The sequence below is a fragment of the Lolium perenne genome, chromosome 2 (assembly GCF_019359855.2).
Source record: "Lolium perenne isolate Kyuss_39 chromosome 2, Kyuss_2.0, whole genome shotgun sequence".
Classification (NCBI taxonomy): domain Eukaryota; kingdom Viridiplantae; phylum Streptophyta; class Magnoliopsida; order Poales; family Poaceae; genus Lolium; species Lolium perenne.
The window spans coordinates 316,578,011-316,597,451 of NC_067245.2; the positions used below are offsets into that span (position 1 = coordinate 316,578,011).

A 19,441-nucleotide genomic window follows, 5' to 3' on the forward strand; every position below is an offset into this window, starting at 1 on the left:
GATCGGACGCAGCGGGCGAAGCAGTGCTCACTCGGCCACAATACAATACAACACACGCACGTACACGGTCCCACCTCCCACGACACAATACACGCACGCACACATGTTCTGTGCTCTCTTATCTCGTTCCCCTGCTGCCTCCTGATGCGCCGCCGCCGCCTGTTGCTCCGGCTGCCGCCGGTCGCCGGCCTAGCTCCCCCAGGGTCTCCTCCCTCGAATCCCCGCCGCCACGACACTGCTCTGCCTGCGTGCGCTCCCGATGGCTAACCCTGCTGATTCCACCCAGCTCGCCCGATTTTCTAATTTGATTCGCGTCTGGGTTTGGAGGGATTCGACGGGATCCTCACGGTGCCGGATGCATCCTCGCCGAAGCCGGCTTCATCCTCGTTCGTGGCGGGGTGCGTCCTCGACGACCTGGCCCTCCCGCCGCGGTACCTCACCGCCGCGTCCGACCTCCCGGTCTCCCACCTCCTCCGCTCCCTCCCGCTCCCTTCCCCCTCCTTCTACCTCACCTCCGATGGCCGCCCGTTCGCTCCATCCGCCCCCGTCGACTCCCTCCCGCCGTCCGCCTCCCTCCAGCTCCGCCTCCGCGCGCTCCGCGGCGGGGGCGGCGACGGCGGGTCAACCTGCGCCGAGTCGCGCGACTGCTACCTCTCTCCATGTACCTTGCGAATAAGCCCGGCAAGGCCGACCCCAACGAGGCCCGCCTCTCGCGCTTCACCTGCTGCGCGCTCTCCGGGGAGCCCCTGGCCGCGCCCGCGGTTGTGGATCGCCTGGGCAACCTATTCAACAAGGAGCCCCTCGTCGAGGCGCTCCTCCACAAGCGCCTGCCCAAGGCACTCTCGCACATCCGCGGGCCCAAGGACATGATCCCCATCCACCTGCACCGACGTGCCCTCAGCCACCAGCGCGCCCTCAGCCACCTGCGCAGCATCCGCCACCGGCGCTGCCTCAGCCACCGACGCGCCCTCATCCACCAGCGCAGCATCTGCCACCGGCGCGTCCTCCGCCACCGGTGCCCAGTCTGCAGGACATCATGTATGCCTCCATTTTTTCCTGCTTGAATGATCTATGTTTACCTTTGAATGAATGAAATCAAGTGGGAATTCGAGATGAAAGCCATGTGTTCCTTGTTGTTTTTGTGTGAATCATGTTCCTTTGAGTTTGCATTCATGAATGCTAGCTATAGGCGTTTACCCACTTGAATGCTAGCTGCATTTGTAGTATTGTAGTTGCATACAGTCTGAACCTGTTGGTGTTATTCACCAACTGAATGCAGCTATAGGGGTTTCACAGGCCAGCATATCTAGTCAGGGTAAATAATGTAGATAACTGCCATGGATGTTTATTTGTGGGATCCTTCAAATCTATTTCTGAAACAGGAATGACCAGTCGATCCGAAACTCAAACATATTTGTTTATGTTTGAGGTCCAATTAAACACTCACAAGTTTATGTTTGAGGTCCACCAACATATTTGTTTTCAGAATTGACAGCTGCCCATAATATTCAACCATCTACATATTAGAATTTATTTGAGGGATCCTTCAATACACATAAAATAAATTTGAGGAAACTGCATTGCAGATACTAAAGTTGCACTATGGTAAAAGCGCATATCTGTTAGTATTGTACTAATTCGATGAGCATCTACTAGTGTTTTAGTTTGCAACTCTGAAGCTCTCATTTCTCATTGACATGGATAACTCTGAAACTGAAACTCACCTGACAGTATCAGCATGGTCGAAACTCACCTGACAGTATATGCATATGTGTTGATAATATCTCTTTGACAGGTACAATTTGCTCATAGTATGTAATGTCCATTTCTTCCTTTCTGGTTTTTCACAAACTATACATTAGCTGATAATTCTTATTGAGCATCTCAAATTATGTGCCCTATGTTCCTTTGAATGAACATTTTTCAGTGACTTAGATGAGGATATCAGTGATGATGGAGAGGACTTTGTGAGCGAGGAAGACGACTATGTTAGTTTCGAAGATGACTACATGAGTGATGAAGAACACTTGCTGATTGAAGAAGATGAGTACGATGAGAAGAAAGAAAGTTAATTATTGTAAATATAATTCTCTTTTGAATTCCAAAAGTGGCCAGTTCCAGGTACGTTGATGTACAGACCAAAATCGACCATTGATGTTCTCTTTAAGTCTCAGCATGTTCTTGTGATATAATGTAAATCATCATAGATTGATAGTTGACACAGACCTTCTTATTGACATTTGCAGTGGATTTAGTGATATAAATTTATGAACCATGGTTAAAGATCTCCTAGCTAATTCCTTACACAAAGCACCTAAACAGTAAATACCACGTTGTTTTAGTTGTGATACACATCTGTGACACTTCAGAGTCGTTTCATAGTGGCACAGTTGTTTTTGTGGTTTCCTGTAGTCTTGTTTCGGGGAATGCTGGATGAAGTTTTTTGCTTTGTTAACTTGGGCTTTGCTTATGCACATCCATGATCACAGTTTGGGCAAAATTCAAGAGTTTTTTACATATCATACAGTAGAATTTAATGTGCACATGGTGAATTGCTGCTGAAATCAATTCTGTAGCTTTAGCCTACCTGCTATTACCTCTGTTTACTTGGCTAAAACGTGCTTTTTTGTAGTACAATTTTCATCTCCGTTTTGCTGAATCAAATTACTACTCAAGGTACAATGCTGAATACTGAAGGTGATGCTGATCACTGATGCTGTACCATCTTAGTCGTTTGGGTTCAACTGAAGGTGATGCTGCTCAGTGATGATGTTCGAAGTGGAAACATGGTGATGATTTTGAGTGTCATAATTTTCGTCTCCGTTTTGCTGAATCAAATTACTACAAACTGAGAGTGTCATAATTTCGTCTCTGTTTTGCTCTGTGAGACATAGTGAGATATTATATTGAACATGGATTACATACTATGTTGCAGCTCTGTTTTACAGTGTGTAATTGATAATTACGCAACAAAGTGCATTGGATTCTCGTATGACAGTGTGTATGATAGTATATATGTTGGTACTGTGTGTTCTTATACAGTGAGCAGCACATGAAATTGGTTTTGAGGAATTTTGGAAAGTGCCACAAAATAGGTTGTGGGGCACATCTCAAAGTGCCCCTAATTAGATTTAGTGGCACCTGGCAAAGTGCTCCTAATTGGATTTAGTGGCACTTGGCAAAGTGCCCCTAGTTGGATTTAGTGGCACTTTGAGAAGTGCCCCTAATTGGATTTAGTGGCACTTGGCAAAGTGCCCCTAGTTGGATTTAGTGGCACTTTGAGAAGTGCCCCTAATTGGATTTAGTGGCACTTGGGAAGTGCCTCTAATTGGATTTAGTGGCACTTGGGAAGTGCCTCTAGATAGTGCCCCAAATACCTTTAGAGACGCAAGTAAAGGTGGCACTTGAAAAAGTGCCCCTATAGCTAATTAGTGGCACTTTGGTTCAAATTTGGGGCACTTTGAAATGCCCCAAATCTTATACCGTGATGTAGTGTCTGCCGGCGCTGCGGGCCTCCTCTCCGTCGGGCCGGCATCCCACCGCGCAGAGCATCCTCGCCCCTCATGGCAGCGTACATGTTGCGTGCTTGGCGTTGGTGGCCTTCTTCGATGCATGCTCCACAGCGGCGGCTTCCCCTCCAGGAGCGTCGGCCTCCCCTCCCGGACGTGCTCGATGGCCCCGTGGCGCTGCTCGCAGCTAGCGGCCTCCCCACGGCGCGCTGCTCCCCAGGGCTGTTGTAGCGTTCTGCGAGCCGACAGGGGTTGCGTGTGGCGGGGCTATGGTCGGCGGCGGTGCATGGCGGAGCGGTGAGGGGAGACGCAGGGCGAGGCGGAGGAATGGGCGACGCAGTTTGCCAGCGGTGGCCTGGTCCAGGAGCTCGGGGTACAGTTCATGTGGGAAAGGTCGGGTGTGAGAAGAGATAAGAGCATCACTAGTATCCATAAACCCTTAAATCTGTAAAAATAACCGCTTTTTTTATAGTTTTCGGCGAGAAAAATGCGTAGATTAGAACCCCTAAATCCCTAAACCCCTAAAAAAGTTTAGAGGTCCAACCCCTACTCCCCCTTCCAACCTGTAGAAGTGGGGGTTGGAGAGGCAAAACTGGCCCAACCCCTACTCCTCTCGTTTCGGCCGGTTGCAAAACGCGGGAGGATTTTTTCCCCCACGCGCCGCCGCCAACCTCCGGCCGCACAGACGCTCGGCCGCCGCCCGCCCGCCCGTCCGTCGCCGCTCGCCCGCCGTCGCCGTCGGCCGCGCGCCGCCTCGCCTCGGCCGCGCGCCCATCCGCCCGCCTCCACCGGCCATGGTGACGCCGCTTCGCTCCGCCTCCGTCGGCCGCCGCCCGCCGGCCCCGTCGCCCGCCTCCGTCCGCTGCCCCGCCGGCCCCCGTCGCCCGCCTCCGTCGCGCGCGCGCCCGACCTCCGCCGTCCCGCAGCCGCCGCCCGCCCGCCCGAGCGAGGTGCAAGTCGCCTCGACGGTGGCCGCGATGCACGTCGGAGCAAAGCGGCGCGTGCTGGCCAGCACGTCGTCCAGCCGCCCCGCCCCGTCGCCCCGGCGAAGCCGCCGAGCAAGGCGCCGCCCAAACGCCCGTCGCTTGGGCCCAAGGGTGCGGCCGCCAAGCCGGCCGTGAAGAAGACAACCGCCCGGAAGAAGCCCACCGCTCCCGCACCCGCGATCACCGACACGCCGCCCGTCGTGGATGAGGTGCTTGATAATAATCCCGAAACATCATTCATGGGGCTTCTCCAAGACGCGGAGGTGGACATCGGGGCTGCTCCTCTCGAGTCTTTTGAGTTTGGTGGTGAGGAGGAGGAAGAGGGTGATGAGGAGGAGGAAGAGGGTGATGATGAGGAGGCGATCGAGATAGAGGAGGAGACGTTCACCGCCGTTGCCCGCCCCACCCCGCGCTCGACAAACTATACCGAGGCCGAAGATATTCTCTTGGTTCGTGCTTGGGCACATGTGGGGATGGATGCAAGCACGGGTACCGATCAAACCGGTAAACGATATTGGCAACGCATAGAAGACACCTATTGCAAGATCAAGCCGAAGACCGGTGGGTACATCTCTCGTTCATACCGGTCGCTTCAAGGCCGATGGGAGTTGATGAAGCCGTGTTGTGCTCGTTGGAGTGCGGCAATGGACCAAGTGAAGAATGCACCGCCTAGTGGATGCGTGGAGAGTGACTATGTGAGTACATATGTGCTCATTTTTTATTTTCTATGCATTGTTGGGTTCTTATGTTTGTTTACTATGATATTGGTGGGTTTGTAGGAGACAATTGCCGGTTTGAGGTACAAGGAGATGCCCGCTTCCAAGGGCAAATCATTCCCATTTAAGCATGCTTGGGCAATTCTTCAAACTTTTGACAAGTGGAAGTTGAGGGATCAAGAGACCGCACCCAAGAAGGCGGCAATGCTTAGGATGGATGATAGTGATGAGGAGGAAAGAAACTTGTGCAAACCCGAGGGAACCAAGAAGGCAAAGCTAAGGATCAAGATGGAAGGAGAGGCGTCAAGCTTAAGAGAGAAGATGGAGCAAATGATGAAGTCTAGGGAGACATTGACAATGAAGACATTGGAGACAAAGCTTCTTATCACCGAGAAGAAGAAAGATGTGAAGCTTGCACAAGTTGAAGCACGGCGTGAACAAGCGAAGCGCAAAGCCGATATGGAGGAGAGGATGCTCAAGCTCAAGGAAGCAAAGGCATGGAAAGAGATCATGGCCGAGGAGAAGGAGCACATGATGATGTGCAAAAAGGACATGGATGAAGACCAATTGACGTGGTGGAAGGAGACCAAGGAGGACATCGCCGAGAGGAAGAGGCTACTTCGTGGTGCGTCCTCTACTCTTCGAGGTGACACTCCGATGAGTTGTGGTGGCGATGGTGGTGTGGAGGACTCCACCACCGGCGCCTATGGAGGTGCTTGAGGCGATGGCGGTGTGGGGGAGATGGCGCCGAGGTGCAACTTTTTGGTGACGGTGCCGATGAGAGGTGGAAGATGATGATTTTGTGATGTAAACTATTAAACCATGCATCAATGATTTTCATTTCCTAGTTGTTTCAATGTTGTTTGTGTTTTTCTAGTGATAATTGTGATATGTCATATGACAATTAGAAGGGTTGGGGTTGGGGCAAATATTATAAGGGTTGGGTTTGAGGGTTCTAGTCTTTGCCTCTGTTTTTCAACCTCTAAAAGTGCCAAAAAATGCATATTCTCAACCCTTAAACTGGTTTGAGGGTTTGATGGTTTAGGGGTACTACTAATGATGCTCTAAGAACAGGATAAAGGTCCGGGCTATTTCTGCTCTCCTTCCTATAGCTATAGGGCGTGATGCTCTTTTTTCTAATCACGAGGCGTCGCACCGGAGAGCGACCGATGCGATGCGGCGCTTCTCACTAGATTTTTCCCTTCTTTCTTTTGCATTGGCCCGCCACACACCTCCTTGTGTCCCATCTCTTTCTTTCCAGGGTCCTTTTTCACCTGCGCAGTTAAGGTTTAGTCTAGTGATAAAAAAAAGGCAACACATGTAGTATTGCTTAGTAACGAAGTAATAGAAGCCACACGGAAAACGACACAAAACTATGACGTGTGCTCCAGAGCACATGCTCCTCTTTCAGAAAATGATTTTCCACTCATATATACTCTATATACTCCCTCCTTCCCACAAAAGTTTGTTTGAGATTTGTTAAAGTTTAGATGTATCTAGATGAGATTTGTTAAAGTTTAGATAAATCTAGATGCTATTAGTGTCTATGTACATCTAAATTTTAACAAATCTCACACAACCTTGACGGTACAGAGGTAGTATTTTAAGTTCAATGAAAATTGCAATTTATCTGCTAGTTTTGCAAAAATACCAAACTTAAACACCTTCTTCAAACTTTAAAAATGATATTCTAGCTACATAATTTATTTTTCCCTACACCTCAAATGAATGGATTTTTTTCTTCCAAAAACTTGCTGGCATAGCTCACTCTAATATCTACGCACCATATATTTTGATTTTATGAAACTTTTCCACACAGTTTTTTTTAATTTTTCGGTAAAACGGAAGCATATTATCCCGAGAGCAGAATTCCACACTCGGCCAAGGAAAAGAGAGCCACACATCTGACTAGGGCATGGAATCCGATCAACTTGAAATATTTGTCGACCAATACTTTCATTCGCAACATTTATTCAGAATGAAATGATGCCTTCATGGAAATTTTATTCATAATTTTTTTTCTCAAATTTGACAGCCAAACCAGTCAAAACTAATTGCAAAGCACTCATATGATATGCTTGTGTATTCTCTAGGACCGATTTCATTTGCACATTTTTTTCCGCTTGAAGCAAGAATTGAACCGTTGAGAAACTATTTGGTGTTCACGCGTGCGCACCCCCGTACAACATCGATTTAAGCCGTATAAACCCATTTGAGCGCCTTTTCTTAGTAGAACACAGATTTCTGGTGGTTTCAGATTTTTTTAAAAAAATTATATTCTTGTGTCTTCTATTTGGGTTTACTTTTTCGTTTATGTTTTGGGATTTTAGTTGACTTTACTGGAAAATGAACTTTTGAAGTTTCAAATCACTTTCTATGCTCCTCATGTGTTGTCATAGTGACATTCTCTTATTTTCATAGATTAATTCCTTTGACCGTTGTCTGTACGTGTCATTTTATAGGGGTGTGCATTCACCACCATGAACACCGAGTCATTTTTGTCGAAGCATTTCCCACAAATAATGAGGCTATAGCTAGAATATGAACCGATTACAGAATTGAAGAAGGCAATAATTTGAAATTGAAATGTGCACGGGGCATGTGCTCCTATGTACCTGAACTAATTTCTGCATTTCGAAGATCCCAAAAAGACTCATGTTGTAAATATGATATTCGACTTTTATACACTCTTGTAAATTTCATAAGAAATAAAAATTTGCACTATGCATGCAAAAATAAGAATTTAAGTAACATAATGTTTATGTAGGCCATTAGTTCCTTTCACAGGACAACAGCTGGGCATGGGCAGCCCGACCCGGATGACCCGGCCCGAAATTCCTGGGCCGGGCCGGGTCGGGCTTGCACTTCGGGCCGGGCCCAGGCCTAATTTTCGAGCCCGGACATCAGGCCAGACCGGGCTCGGGCTTGCAATTTTTGCACTTTAGTTAAGGTTCAGGCTAGGCTTCTCGGGCCGGGCCAGGCTTTTGCCTGTTCGGGACGGGTTCGAGCTCAATTTATAGGCCCGACCGTCTGGCCAGGCCGGGCTCGGGGGGCTTGGCACTTTAGGTTGTTAAAATATACAGTCTAGCCCTTTTTTCAACAGTTCGGACTTTTGGAAAGCTTGGCTAGTGCATCAATCTAATATGGTATTAGAGCCAGGAGGTCTCAAGTTCAAACCCCGGCTTACGCACGATTTAATCTAAAAATAGTTGCAGCCTCCCGTTTATTCCACGTCTAGTATCTTCCTGTTTGTCCAGCCTAGATGTGAGGGGGAGTGTTTAAATATATAGCCTGACCTTTTCCAACAGTTCGAAGTTTTGAAAAACTTAGCTAGTGCATCAATCTAATATAGGTTCGGGCTTTTTCGGGCTTGGCCCGAAGCCCGGCCTGGCCCGAGTTTTGCCCAGGTGTACAGAAATGCTTTTTCAACAAGATATGATAATTTTAACTTATGCTAGCATAATTTTTTGGGGGTTTTTTTTTTGTTAGGAAGTACTTTTTTTTCAGAAAATATCATCTCATGCTTGATTATTCCATTTGGTGACATGATTAGTATTGCTTTTCAAAGGAGAAAAGATGTTTGGTACTGTTACTAGTCAAGGTCGTCGCCGTGGGTCTATGCATAGGTTAGTGTTGCTAAGAAGTGATGTTATTAGTATGAAGGTTCCTTGGTTCGGTGAAGGACAAATGTGGGGAGACGCGCAGCATCACCTTTTGAAGTGGAGCGCTTGAGGAAGATATTCGTTAATGCAGCTAGGCGTCCTTTGCATGCGATTCTTCTTCTACTAGGTGAGTAGGTGACTGTGTGTGACGTAGTACCCACTGCGTCACCTTGCTCGAGAAGATAATGCATGTGACCACTTTCTTTACAAAAAGATGTCACCAGTCCATTAAGCTAATTAACTATATCTATATTTTCCACTTCGTTAATTATTGATTGGGCCTCACCCCTACCCACCACATACTACCATATGATGTCCTAGTCTCTTCAGCTGCGATTCCAACGAAGTAACACACACAGCAAAAACAGAGGACGGACGGAGCCACACTGATTATACCTAGACTAGATGGGGAACACGCAACAGGCCGGCATCAAGAGAGATGATCATGGTCATGGAGGCAGCTGCGACCAGCATCCACAGGCGGCCTCCGTTGCCCCTGATCAGCTCGGGGCCGGCGTCGGGGGAGATCATCATGGCGGCTGCAGCCGCGACCAGCAGCCACAGGCCGGCGCTGCAGATAGAGCACGAAACCCGCTGCATCCTATCGCCGGAGAGCATGTCGTTGAGACCTGCACCTCCATGGTACGTCCTAGTTTCTGCTCTGAAAATGATCAATTATACACTGTGGTTTAAGTTCCTAGTGGACCTGATAGCACTCAGTCTTGAACTGCTAGGTCCATTCTTCTTTTTTTTTTACTTCAGTTCTAGAATACCGCCCCAAGAGATTTTAAATTGTCTAGGTCCATTCTTTTTTACTTTACTTCTAGTAGTACATCGCTAAATTTCTTGGTACTTAAAAAAAAAACTACTGTAAAACTACTGTATCGTTTTACTAATGTAGTATTTTTATTATAAAGATGTAAAATTAACAGTAATGCCTCAAAACGGCAAGGAACTAACAAAATTCACGCATCATGTGTCTTCTCGTTTCTATGGGCATGCCGCATCTAAGCACTCGCTTTCTTTTTCTTTGAATGAATTTACTTACAAGCTCGTGTATTATTATATCATTTTTAATTCTCTGTTTGATCCGTGTCCAATGCCTGATTGCAGTTGAAAAATTGCGAGAAAAACTGTGCTACAGACGGAGGAGGCAGAAGCAACGGGATAGATATTCTCCCGCCTGCTGCGCTGCCGGAGCCAGACGGCTGGCAGTTTGTGCTCCACAGTTTACCGGTCAGAGACAAATAAGTCATAATTGATAATCCATATTAGGGCTCCTTCGATTCGCATGATTCTAAATAAGCATTAATAGAAAAGGCAAATGAAAATAATAGAGATGTGGGTGTAAAAGGGAGACTTTGTGCCCATTCGATTCATGGGATCTGAAAATGAGGTTTGAGTGAATGTGCAGAATCCTTCAATATACATATGATTTCATGAAATTCAGGTAAATTTTTGTCTGTAACATTTCTTGGAATCAAAAGACCGAACAATGCAACTTAAAAAAACACACCATACACAAATATCTATCTATCTATCTATATATGACATAGTGGAGAATAGCTAGTTATTCCACGGCCCGTAGGAAACCGTGTAACAAATATAGTTAAATAGTCTACTACATGGAAAGATTTAGATTTTGCTATCCAAGTCACTAAATTAGATCTTTCATACGCTAGTTTACCTTATTTTTAGCACGGTTTTACTATTTCTGTCATTTGTGCAGGTTGCCAAAGGGTGCATTGGAGACGGTGATGGCTTCACTGCTTATGTGGAGAAGGCTGCGGGTGTGGCTGTCAGCGGATCATATAAGTACGCAAATTAGCTCAACCTGCCTTTTATTTCCTGTCTCTAGGTTAATCCAAATATATACCCATTGTTCAGAATTGGCGAGAGGCATTAGTAGGATCAAGATAAAATTTCCTCTAAATTTTGGTTGACGTAATTAATTTCCTACCTCTTCCTCCAGCTGATGGTTATAACATGTCAAGTACTCTACAAACCTTTATCTTGACATGTGCCGGGGGGGCATTGATAAATCTTTTACACACTCTTCCATGCAAGTAGATCTCCACCGGCATGACAAATTAGGGAGAAGGAGGGCCACACCAGTGTAATTAAATAATATTAAATGTTTCGTAGTAGAAATTAGGCCTTAGTCCATGAGAGTTCTCGGACATACTGGTTTTCATAATGAGTCAAGTATACCCGGACGGAGGTAGACATATCCTTTATAGTTAGTTCTATTGTTGATATGTATAATAGTTAGTTATACCCTATAAAAAAGCTAAATGGTTTAGCCTAACCCTCATTGATTTGGTTACTGTAGATGGGCTATTTTCTCTCCCGTTTCTTCAATCAACTAATGCCACGATTCCCTCCTCTTTTACTTTTTTTTAGATGACCTCCTCTTTTACTTGGTTTAGTGCATAGTTGTTTTTCGTTTTTTCTTTGTTGATGGGCTACCGGTAACCGGCTCCAAGGCCTTCTTCCTTTTTATTGTCGGACGTCTTTCCGATCACGTTTCCCTGGAAACATCTAATATTTTTGAAGATCTACTACTTTATTGATATGTAACTCACTTCACATTCTCACGAAGTGTCCAGAAGCACATGATGCAGCTAGTTTTTTGCATGACAGCTCCTTCACGTAGGCAAAAAAAATATCTAAGTAGGCTTATAGCTTACTAGAACTTTTTTTTTTGCTCTTATAAGTTTAGCTATTAAGTTATTACATTCTACAATCTTCTCCTTATCTCTTTCTTCACATTTATTGCATTTATCTATGAGCATGCATAGAGTGAGCTAGTTTTGTATATCTCTGCTCCACATAAGTAAAAGTGCCACGTAAGTTATAAGCTGGTTATTAGACATGCTCTTTGCCATGCCCCTAGCGAGTTGGGAATTAAGGAAATTTGAAAATAGCGAGTTGTGTGCGCTGGTTTTAAGGGGGGTTAAAGGCTTCGGCCTTGCAATTCTGAAATGTCTGAAAACGTTCAAAGACCTTGGAATGCAGAACAGAGGGAGTACTTATTAGTTCTTGTGTAGTGTTCTCTAACATGATCGATTCGAGATATAATCCACCATATCACCAGATCATTTGGGACTCGTTATCCAAACCAAAACATGGGCCAACACATGATATAATTTTGCCTCATTTTATTACTTGGAATGGCATGGAAACAGGGCCTCATTCAGCATTTCTCTGAGCAGGAAAGGTGATACAAAGAAACGACCTTCAGAAAAATACCGCATTAGGATGAGGTATGTATTCCATAAATCTTTAAGCGAATGGTAATGTTAGTAAAATTTACGTAGTACGTCACTAATTCACATAATTGTGTGACAACTTCTACGAAACTAGAAAAATATCTTGGAATTCTCGGTACTATCTTTGTACAAATACAAATATAATACTCCCTACTTCATATGAAACTTATTTAAAAATTATCTAAATTTAGATGTACCTATGTAATAGATAGTGTCTAGATATATTCAAATTTTAACAAATCTAAGATAGCTTTCATGAGATGGAGGGAGTATTAGGTAGTAATATAGTGTAAAAAGTAATTAGAATTAAAAATACTATAATTCAAATACTGTTAATATTGAATTTGGCCATATGAATTTTTTCGATCGGGCACATAAATACTACAGAGTAAAGACTATAAAATAGTAACGCTATGCACAGACCTGCACCACATAGCTTGCGAGAAAAAAAGAACAAGACATATGCAAAGAACAAGGTTTGCTACCAGAGAATGGACGGACCGGTTACAAACTTACAATTGATGGCGCTAGTAAAAACAAAAATAATGCGGGCGCTAGTGCCGGGCTCTAGAATATACTTTCCTGGCAGTTAAGCCACGATAACGCTGAGATTCAACCTTGCGTCGACTCTTAGCTAGCAGCCGGGCGCTAGAACTTTTTTTACCATGAGCAGGCAGCAAAATCGCAGACGGCCGCCTAGCAGTTAGCGCCTGCAGATAGCGATCACCGAGGAAGAGGACGCCTCTTGCACGAACGCTACGTGTTGTCCCACCAATAATTTTCCTTAAACGATCGATTGAACGTCTATGCATTGTACTTGCCCTAAATATCTGAAAAGCAACTTAATCTTGAAACAAAATACTCCCTCCGATTCATATTAGTTGCCACTAATATAGATGTATATACATATTTCAGTTCTAGGTACATCCATACTAGTAACAAGTAATATGAATCAGAGGAAGTTGATCGAACAATTCCTTTGTACACGCTCTAAATGACCGAACAATTACTTGCATGTACATTGAGCTTTCACATTTTTCCCATGTGATGCACGGTTGTCTTCCAAAATAAATATAAAATAATAGATCCCATGTCATAGACTTTTATGTGGGCTGTGAGAAGATAGTAGCGCATTAACTTTTATGAATCAACAAGGGGAATTGATGCACCGGAGCTAGAAATGGAACACGGGGATGAGGCAAGGAATGAGTTGGTGAAGCTTATTGGCGGAAAGTGTATTACGATCAATGTGTATGGGACAGACCAATATGGAAGATATCTTGGTGACATCTACTGTGACGGAATCTTTATCCAAGTGAGACAGAAATTCCTAATCTAGCTCATACATCTTTTCAATCTTATTTTTCTCTATTGGTTTTTGGAGATAGTTATTGTGATTGGTGTCTAAATTCTTCAGGAAGAAATGTTGAAAAGGGGCTTCGCCTGGTATTTCAAAACAGGCGAGACACGTCCCGAATTGGCAAGAGTGAGATATTGCATCTTAAATTTGTTTTTTAGATAATGGAAATATTTTGCATCTTAATGTACATATTTTTGGATTTTTTGTACGTACCAACATGTATTTGAAGATACTCCATAACTTATCATATAATGCATGTTACTCCTTCCATTTTTGCCTGTAAGGCCACTATCAAAAATATATGATGTGATTTCCCCTTCCTTAGTCCTAACGGATGGAGTTTTCTCTCTTACATTCTTATAATCGTTTTGTTCAGTGGGAAAAGGAAGCAAGAGAAGCACGCCGAGGGCTTTGGTCATCAGATAATCCTCAAAAACCATGGGAATGGAAGAGGGATCACCCGCGCAAACAAAACAACAAAAAAGTGAGTGCAAATGACATCTGCTAAATTTCTAGCTTTTAAATGATACTAGAATCATGGTTTTGGCAGAATGGTTCTCTAGAAGCTTCATGCATATATGACCTCCTCATATGTTGATGATTCTAGAACCCTGAAGTTGATACTTTCCGGTTTCCGCAAATATATAGCAGCCTTGCCAGCCAGTAAAAGTGTGTGGATTAACTCAAAAAAACGAACTAATCACCTTCCAGACTGATCTCAACTAGTAGGATTGGATGGTGGTGGTTTCACAGTTAAGTAAAACTAATGGGTTGAAGTTGGTTTTACATGTGAAATGTGCATTGGAACATAAGTACTGTTTTGGGTATGATATTTTTTTTTCAGTATGTTTTGCGTTACCAGCAGGTAGTGAACATATTAAGTTAGCCGATTCCATGTGAAGTTAAATGTGCGTTATTTTGTTTTCGTGAATAATGATCCTTGTATATAGTCCAACTTGATTGTTGAAAAATTTCTTGCAGGTTGAATTGCAAAGCCAGGGCAAGGAGAGTATTGAAACCCTACCATGGCTGATAAGTAAAGATATGGAGACCCTTGGTAAGGAGTGGAAAAATAAGCTAGAAAAAATTGTGGCTGAGAATGTGGAATTAAACGATCATCTCCTAGAGTTGGAGAGAAATAAAAAGGAGGCCGAGGACCGAGCTGAGGAGTTAAAGAAGGAAATGGAAAGTGTTGTGGCTGACAACGTGAAACTGAATGATAAGCTGGAGGAGTCAAAGAAAAATAAAGAGAAGGATGATGATCGAATTTTCCAAATGACCTTTTTCTCCGAAAACATTGTGGCCGTAAACATGGATTTGCATGGCAAGCTAGAGAAGTTAAAGGAGAAGAATAAAAAGGCCGAGGATCAAGCAAGAGAATCAGATAAGGAAATGGAAAGTCTTGCTGCTGTCAACATGGAACTGAATGATCAGCTCCAGCAGTTAAAGGGAAATAAAAAGGTGGTCGAGGACCGAGCTGCAGAGCTGAAGTTTTCTTATGATAATATCAAAGCTATAAACATGGATTTGCTGGATAAGTTGGAGGAATTAATGAACAAGAACATAGAGGCTGAGGACCGAACTAAGGAGTCAAAGAAGGAAATGAAGAGTGTTGTCGCTGAGAACATGAAACTGAATAGTCAGATTCATAGATTAAATAATAAGGTTTTGAACAATGCTAGGATACACAGAAAGAAACTGCAAAGTGTTATAGCTGAAAACATGGATTTAAATAACAAGCTTCAGGTGTTACAGAAGAATAATGAGGAGGCCAAGGACCGAGCTAAGGAGTCGGAAAAGAAAACGGGAAATGATGTAGCCGAGGAGCGAAACTTACAAGGCATAAGACAAGAGAAGACTGAACAAGTTGTGAAGACTCCAGCGGCACCTCCTCCAGCCAAGAATTATAGCGAGAAAGAACCTGTTATGTGGCGGAAGAAAATGCCCGCAACGACAACTTCCGCACTTCCAGCTAAGGGTCATTTGGAACAGACAGGAGCTACATGTTAAAGGCAAGCTCTTCGATTATGTATATATGTTGAATGACTATTTGTTGCAACAACAAAAAATTATATGCTACAGAATTCCTATGATATGTTGTACAAATGACAGCTAGCTAATAATGCCCAGTATAAAATGTTCAGCTTTAAGTTAATAAAGCCCTTGTCTTTGTAAACCTTATGAGCATAAAATAAATAAATGGAAATTGTACCCCAATTGCAGCCAGACCACATTGTCGCATGAGCTAGTCTCCGCCTTTCCCCAACACGCTGAACCACGGTATGTCGTGGTCGGCTGACATCGCGACTCAATTGCTTGGTCTGCACCAGCATTGTGCCTTCTCTTTGGTGTCACTTCGCCTCGTCTCAACAACCGCACAAACTGCATTCAACGCGTAGCCTGGCCTTTGTAGTTTTGTCTCACTTAAGAGACAATGGCCTTGTAGTAAAAGAAAATTAGAAGTGGGCATTTAAAAATATGGAGGCACGTGATAATTTACTTACAGATCTCGTAGTGTGCACACGGTATTCTTTAGTAAAAGGCGAAAGAATAGTTCGCTTTGTGCCCGCTGCGCAGCTGCATGCTTTCGAATGGTGGCCTTGGACCCCGTTTTTTAGAGCGGCTTGCAGCGCTGTGCTATCCAAGCAGCAGCGAGGTGGGACTAATCCATCTTCTCTGAGAACCTCGGGTTAAGCGCATGTGGATGGAAAAGGCCGGGTCATGCAATGGGCTTCTGGGCCTGCTAATACACTTACCGAGAGGCGAGAGTCGCAAGAGTACACACGCCTTCTACTAAGCCTGGTCACCTCTCTCTCTCAATGGAAAATCTGAACTCGGACGCCAATGTCAATCGCAAGCTAGATATGGATGATGAGCAGGTCGGAGGAAATCAAGGGGTGCCCCCTCCTCCACCGGCCTATATCTCTCCTAGTGAGCAGAGGAAGCTGAAAAAATCCATATCGGGGCCGAGTGGTACTGGGGAAGAGAAGAACAATGAAGCAGCGAAGGCGGGCTCCCTTGAGGAGTGCCGCCGTGATCAATGAGTGTGTTATGCTGGAATAGTCGAGGGCTTGGTATGGACGCGATCTAGCGCGCTTACATACCACATCTGTGTTTTGTATTGTTGAAACTCAATTACATAAGAGCCGGGTGGAAGGACTAGCTAGAACGCTAGGTTTTGACCGAAGCTTTGCTTGTAATAGCTTGGGTCAGAAGGGAGGAATTGTGATTTTCTGGAAAAATGAAGTAAATATTGAAATTTTACCTTACTATCAATACCATCTGGATGCTATTGTTTCATCTGTTGATATGCAACCGTGGCGCCTTACCTATGTGTATGGTGAGGCTCGTACAAATGAGAGGTACAAGACGTGGGATATGCTGAAGTTTGTCAAATCAGCGTCAGCACTCCCATGGTTATGCATTGGAGATTTCAATGAGGTCCTTCATCGTTCGGAACATGATGGTGTGAATCAGCGAAGTGTTGGCCAAATTACGGCATTTCGTGATACGATCGATGTATGTGGGCTCCAGGATCTTGGGTTCAGGGGGACACCATGGACGTTTGAGAAAAAGGTGGCAGGTGGTAGCTACTGCCGCACTCGGCTGGACAGGGCTCTAGCAACGACGAGCTGGAGTGCTCGGTATCCGCTGGCAGAGCTCCATCATCTGTCAGCAGCATCATCAGACCACTCGCCCATCATTCTGTTGTTTGATGGGGAGAGGGCGCAGAAGCAAAGACGCGAACAGATATTCAGATATGAGGATATGTGGGAGAGCCATGAGAGCTTTGATCCTTTCCTTCAACAAGTGTGGACGAAAGGAGGCAATAGTATGACTACAAGTGGAGTGCGGGAAAAATTGACATATCTCTCGCAGAATCTTGTTAGTTGGAACAAAAACTCGTTTGGAAATGTACGGCGGCAGCTCAAACAGCTGAGGAGTCAGCTGGAACGCTTACGAGCTCTACCGGAACGTATGGGACCGTCATATGAGGAAATTAAAGTGTGTGATCGGATCATTGAGTTACAACACTGTGAGGAGGTTATGTGGAAGCAACGATCAAGCATACAGTGGTTGTCTGAGGGGGACAGAAACACAAAATATTTCCATCAGCGAGCAAGTGGGCGACGTAAGAAGAACCGAATAACTAGCATTATGCGAGCGGATGGTGAGATGACAGAAGATATCCAGGAGATCAGCGAGCTATCGCGGAATTTCTTTGGTAACCTATACCAGTCAGAGGGCACCCAGGGGATGGACAATGTACTCAACACAGTTCCAGGAAAGTCACGGCAACAATGAACGCTGGGTTGATAAAGCCATATACAGAGGCAGAGGTCAAGACTGCATTGTTTCAGATGTATCCCATGAAGGCACCGGGACTAGACGGGTTTCCAGCACACTTCTTTCAGCGCAATCGGGAGCTCTGTGGGCAAGAGGTGACGGAATCAGTGCTTCGTATTCTCAGAGGTATTGATAGTCCGGAGGGGATAAATAGCACTTTTATAATGCTCATTCCGAAAGTATCCAGTCCAACAGAGTTGGGGCAATTTCGGCCTATCAGTCTATGCAATGTTCTATACAAGATAGCTTCAAAAGTTCTAGCAAATAGATTGAAGGAAATACTGCCTGAGATAATCTCGCAGGAACAGTCAGCCTTTGTTCCGGGAAGGTTGATCACCAATAATATCATTACGGCCTATGAGTGTCTTCATTTCATGAAGAGAAATAAATCAAAGAAGCACCGACATTGTGCTCTCAAGCTGGATATGAGGAAAGCTTATGACCGAGTTGAGTGGAGATATTTGGAAGCGATCATGATCAAGCTCGGGTTTGATGCAGGATGGGTGGGGTTAGTGATGAAGATGATCTCTTCGGTGTCATTTTCAGTTCTTTTTAATGGATCACCATTGGAATCTTTCAGACCGTCTCGTGGTATTCGACAAGGTGATCCTATCTCTCCGTACTTGTTTCTACTAGCAGCAGAGGGCCTTTTGTGCCTCTTAAAATCCAGAAGTATTGTTGAATCATCAAACCACCAAGGACTAATGGTGGCAAATTCTGCTCCGGCAGTGAACCACTTGCTTTTTGCTGATGATAGCCTGCTGTTTGTTAAAGCTAGTGTGGAGGGAGCACATGAGGTAGTAGAAGTTTTGGAATGCTACTGTCAAGCCTCGGGACATAGGATAAATTTCGATAAATCATATATCTTTTTTAGTAAGGGGTGTCCGGAATCAGTACGCAACGAGATGAAAGGTATACTGCACGTCCCTAATGAGACCCTCAATGAAAAATACCTTGGGATGCCCTCTGATGTCGGAAGGTCTGTTAACGGTGCCTTTAAATTCTTAAGGGACCGGTTATGGAAGAGGGTACAAGGGTGGATTGAGACCATATTGTCGGCAGGGGGTAAAGAGATTCTTATCCAATCAGTTGCCCAAGCTATACCTATTTTTTCAATGGCATGTTTCAAATTACCAAGAGGCCTTTGTCAGAAGCTTAATGCGTTGATCCGTGACTTCTGGTGGGGGAGTCGAGAAGGACAAAGGAGAACCTGTTGGGTCTCGTGGGAGGAAATGACCACTCCAAAATTTGCTGGAGGATTAGGCTTTCGCGATATTGAGCTATTTAACCTTGCGCTTCTGGCTCAACAGGCGTGGCGCCTTTTGCAAAACCCGGAGACCTTGAATGCTCAGATACTAAAAGCAGTCTATTATCCTAATACCGATCTGCTCAATGCCAGTCTTGGGGCCCATCCTTTGCAGGTTTGGCGCTCAATTCTGGAGGGAAGAGACATTATGCTTCAGGGTCTGGTTCGCCGTATAGGGACAGGACAACAGACAAGAGCATGGGATGAGAATTGGCTGCCGAGGGATGAGGTCAGGAGGCCGATTACTTGTCTAGAGAGTAATGCACAGCAGCTAGTATCTGAC

General features: G+C 44.9%; 2 protein-coding genes and 1 non-coding gene across 5 annotated transcripts; 2 read left to right on the forward strand and 1 right to left on the reverse strand.

Moving 5' to 3' along the window:
* Nucleotides 1–86: 86 nt before the first annotated feature.
* On the forward strand, nt 87–3,037 carry LOC127336735 (replication termination factor 2). The gene is made up of 3 exons (XM_071826803.1): nt 87–1,038; nt 1,928–2,121; nt 2,677–3,037. Exons 1-2 carry the CDS (start codon nt 660–662, stop codon nt 1,933–1,935), a joined length of 387 nt encoding a protein of 128 aa, XP_071682904.1. The 5' UTR covers nt 87–659; the 3' UTR covers nt 1,936–2,121; nt 2,677–3,037.
* Nucleotides 3,038–9,145: 6,108 nt separating this feature from the next.
* LOC127336733 (uncharacterized) lies at nt 9,146–15,664 on the forward strand. 3 transcript variants are annotated; one of them, XM_051363570.2, is made up of 8 exons: nt 9,146–9,515; nt 9,987–10,109; nt 10,603–10,688; nt 12,062–12,139; nt 13,301–13,460; nt 13,563–13,631; nt 13,882–13,989; nt 14,487–15,664. In XM_051363570.2, exons 1-8 carry the CDS (start codon nt 9,279–9,281, stop codon nt 15,513–15,515), a joined length of 1,890 nt encoding a protein of 629 aa, XP_051219530.1. In that variant the 5' UTR covers nt 9,146–9,278; the 3' UTR covers nt 15,516–15,664. The 3 variants fall into 3 exon arrangements, with proteins under 3 accessions (XP_051219530.1, XP_051219531.1, XP_071682905.1); XM_051363571.1 differs by having other exon boundaries at nt 9,147–9,515; nt 12,089–12,139; nt 14,487–15,642; XM_071826804.1 differs by lacking the exon at nt 12,062–12,139 and having other exon boundaries at nt 9,147–9,515; nt 14,487–15,642.
* A 306-nt stretch (nt 15,665–15,970) lies between these two features.
* Nucleotides 15,971–16,085, reverse strand: LOC127337819 (U5 spliceosomal RNA). The gene has a single exon (XR_007874125.1). It is a non-coding gene; the product is annotated as a U5 spliceosomal RNA (small nuclear RNA).
* Nucleotides 16,086–19,441: the final 3,356 nt, after the last annotated feature.

What these genes read in the sequence shown, in the direction of transcription:
- LOC127336735 (XM_071826803.1), top strand. Translation starts at nt 660, where the DNA reads ATGTACCTTGCGAATAAGCCCGGCAAGGCCGACCCCAACGAGGCCCGC.
- LOC127336733 (XM_051363570.2), top strand. Translation starts at nt 9,279, where the DNA reads ATGGGGAACACGCAACAGGCCGGCATCAAGAGAGATGATCATGGTCAT. An exon ending in TTGTGCTCCACAGTTTACCG is followed by an intron (nt 10,110 to 10,602) that starts GTCAGAGACAAA and finishes TCATTTGTGCAG; the next exon opens with GTTGCCAAAGGGTGCATTGG. An exon ending in GCAAACAAAACAACAAAAAA is followed by an intron (nt 13,990 to 14,486) that starts GTGAGTGCAAAT and finishes AATTTCTTGCAG; the next exon opens with GTTGAATTGCAAAGCCAGGG.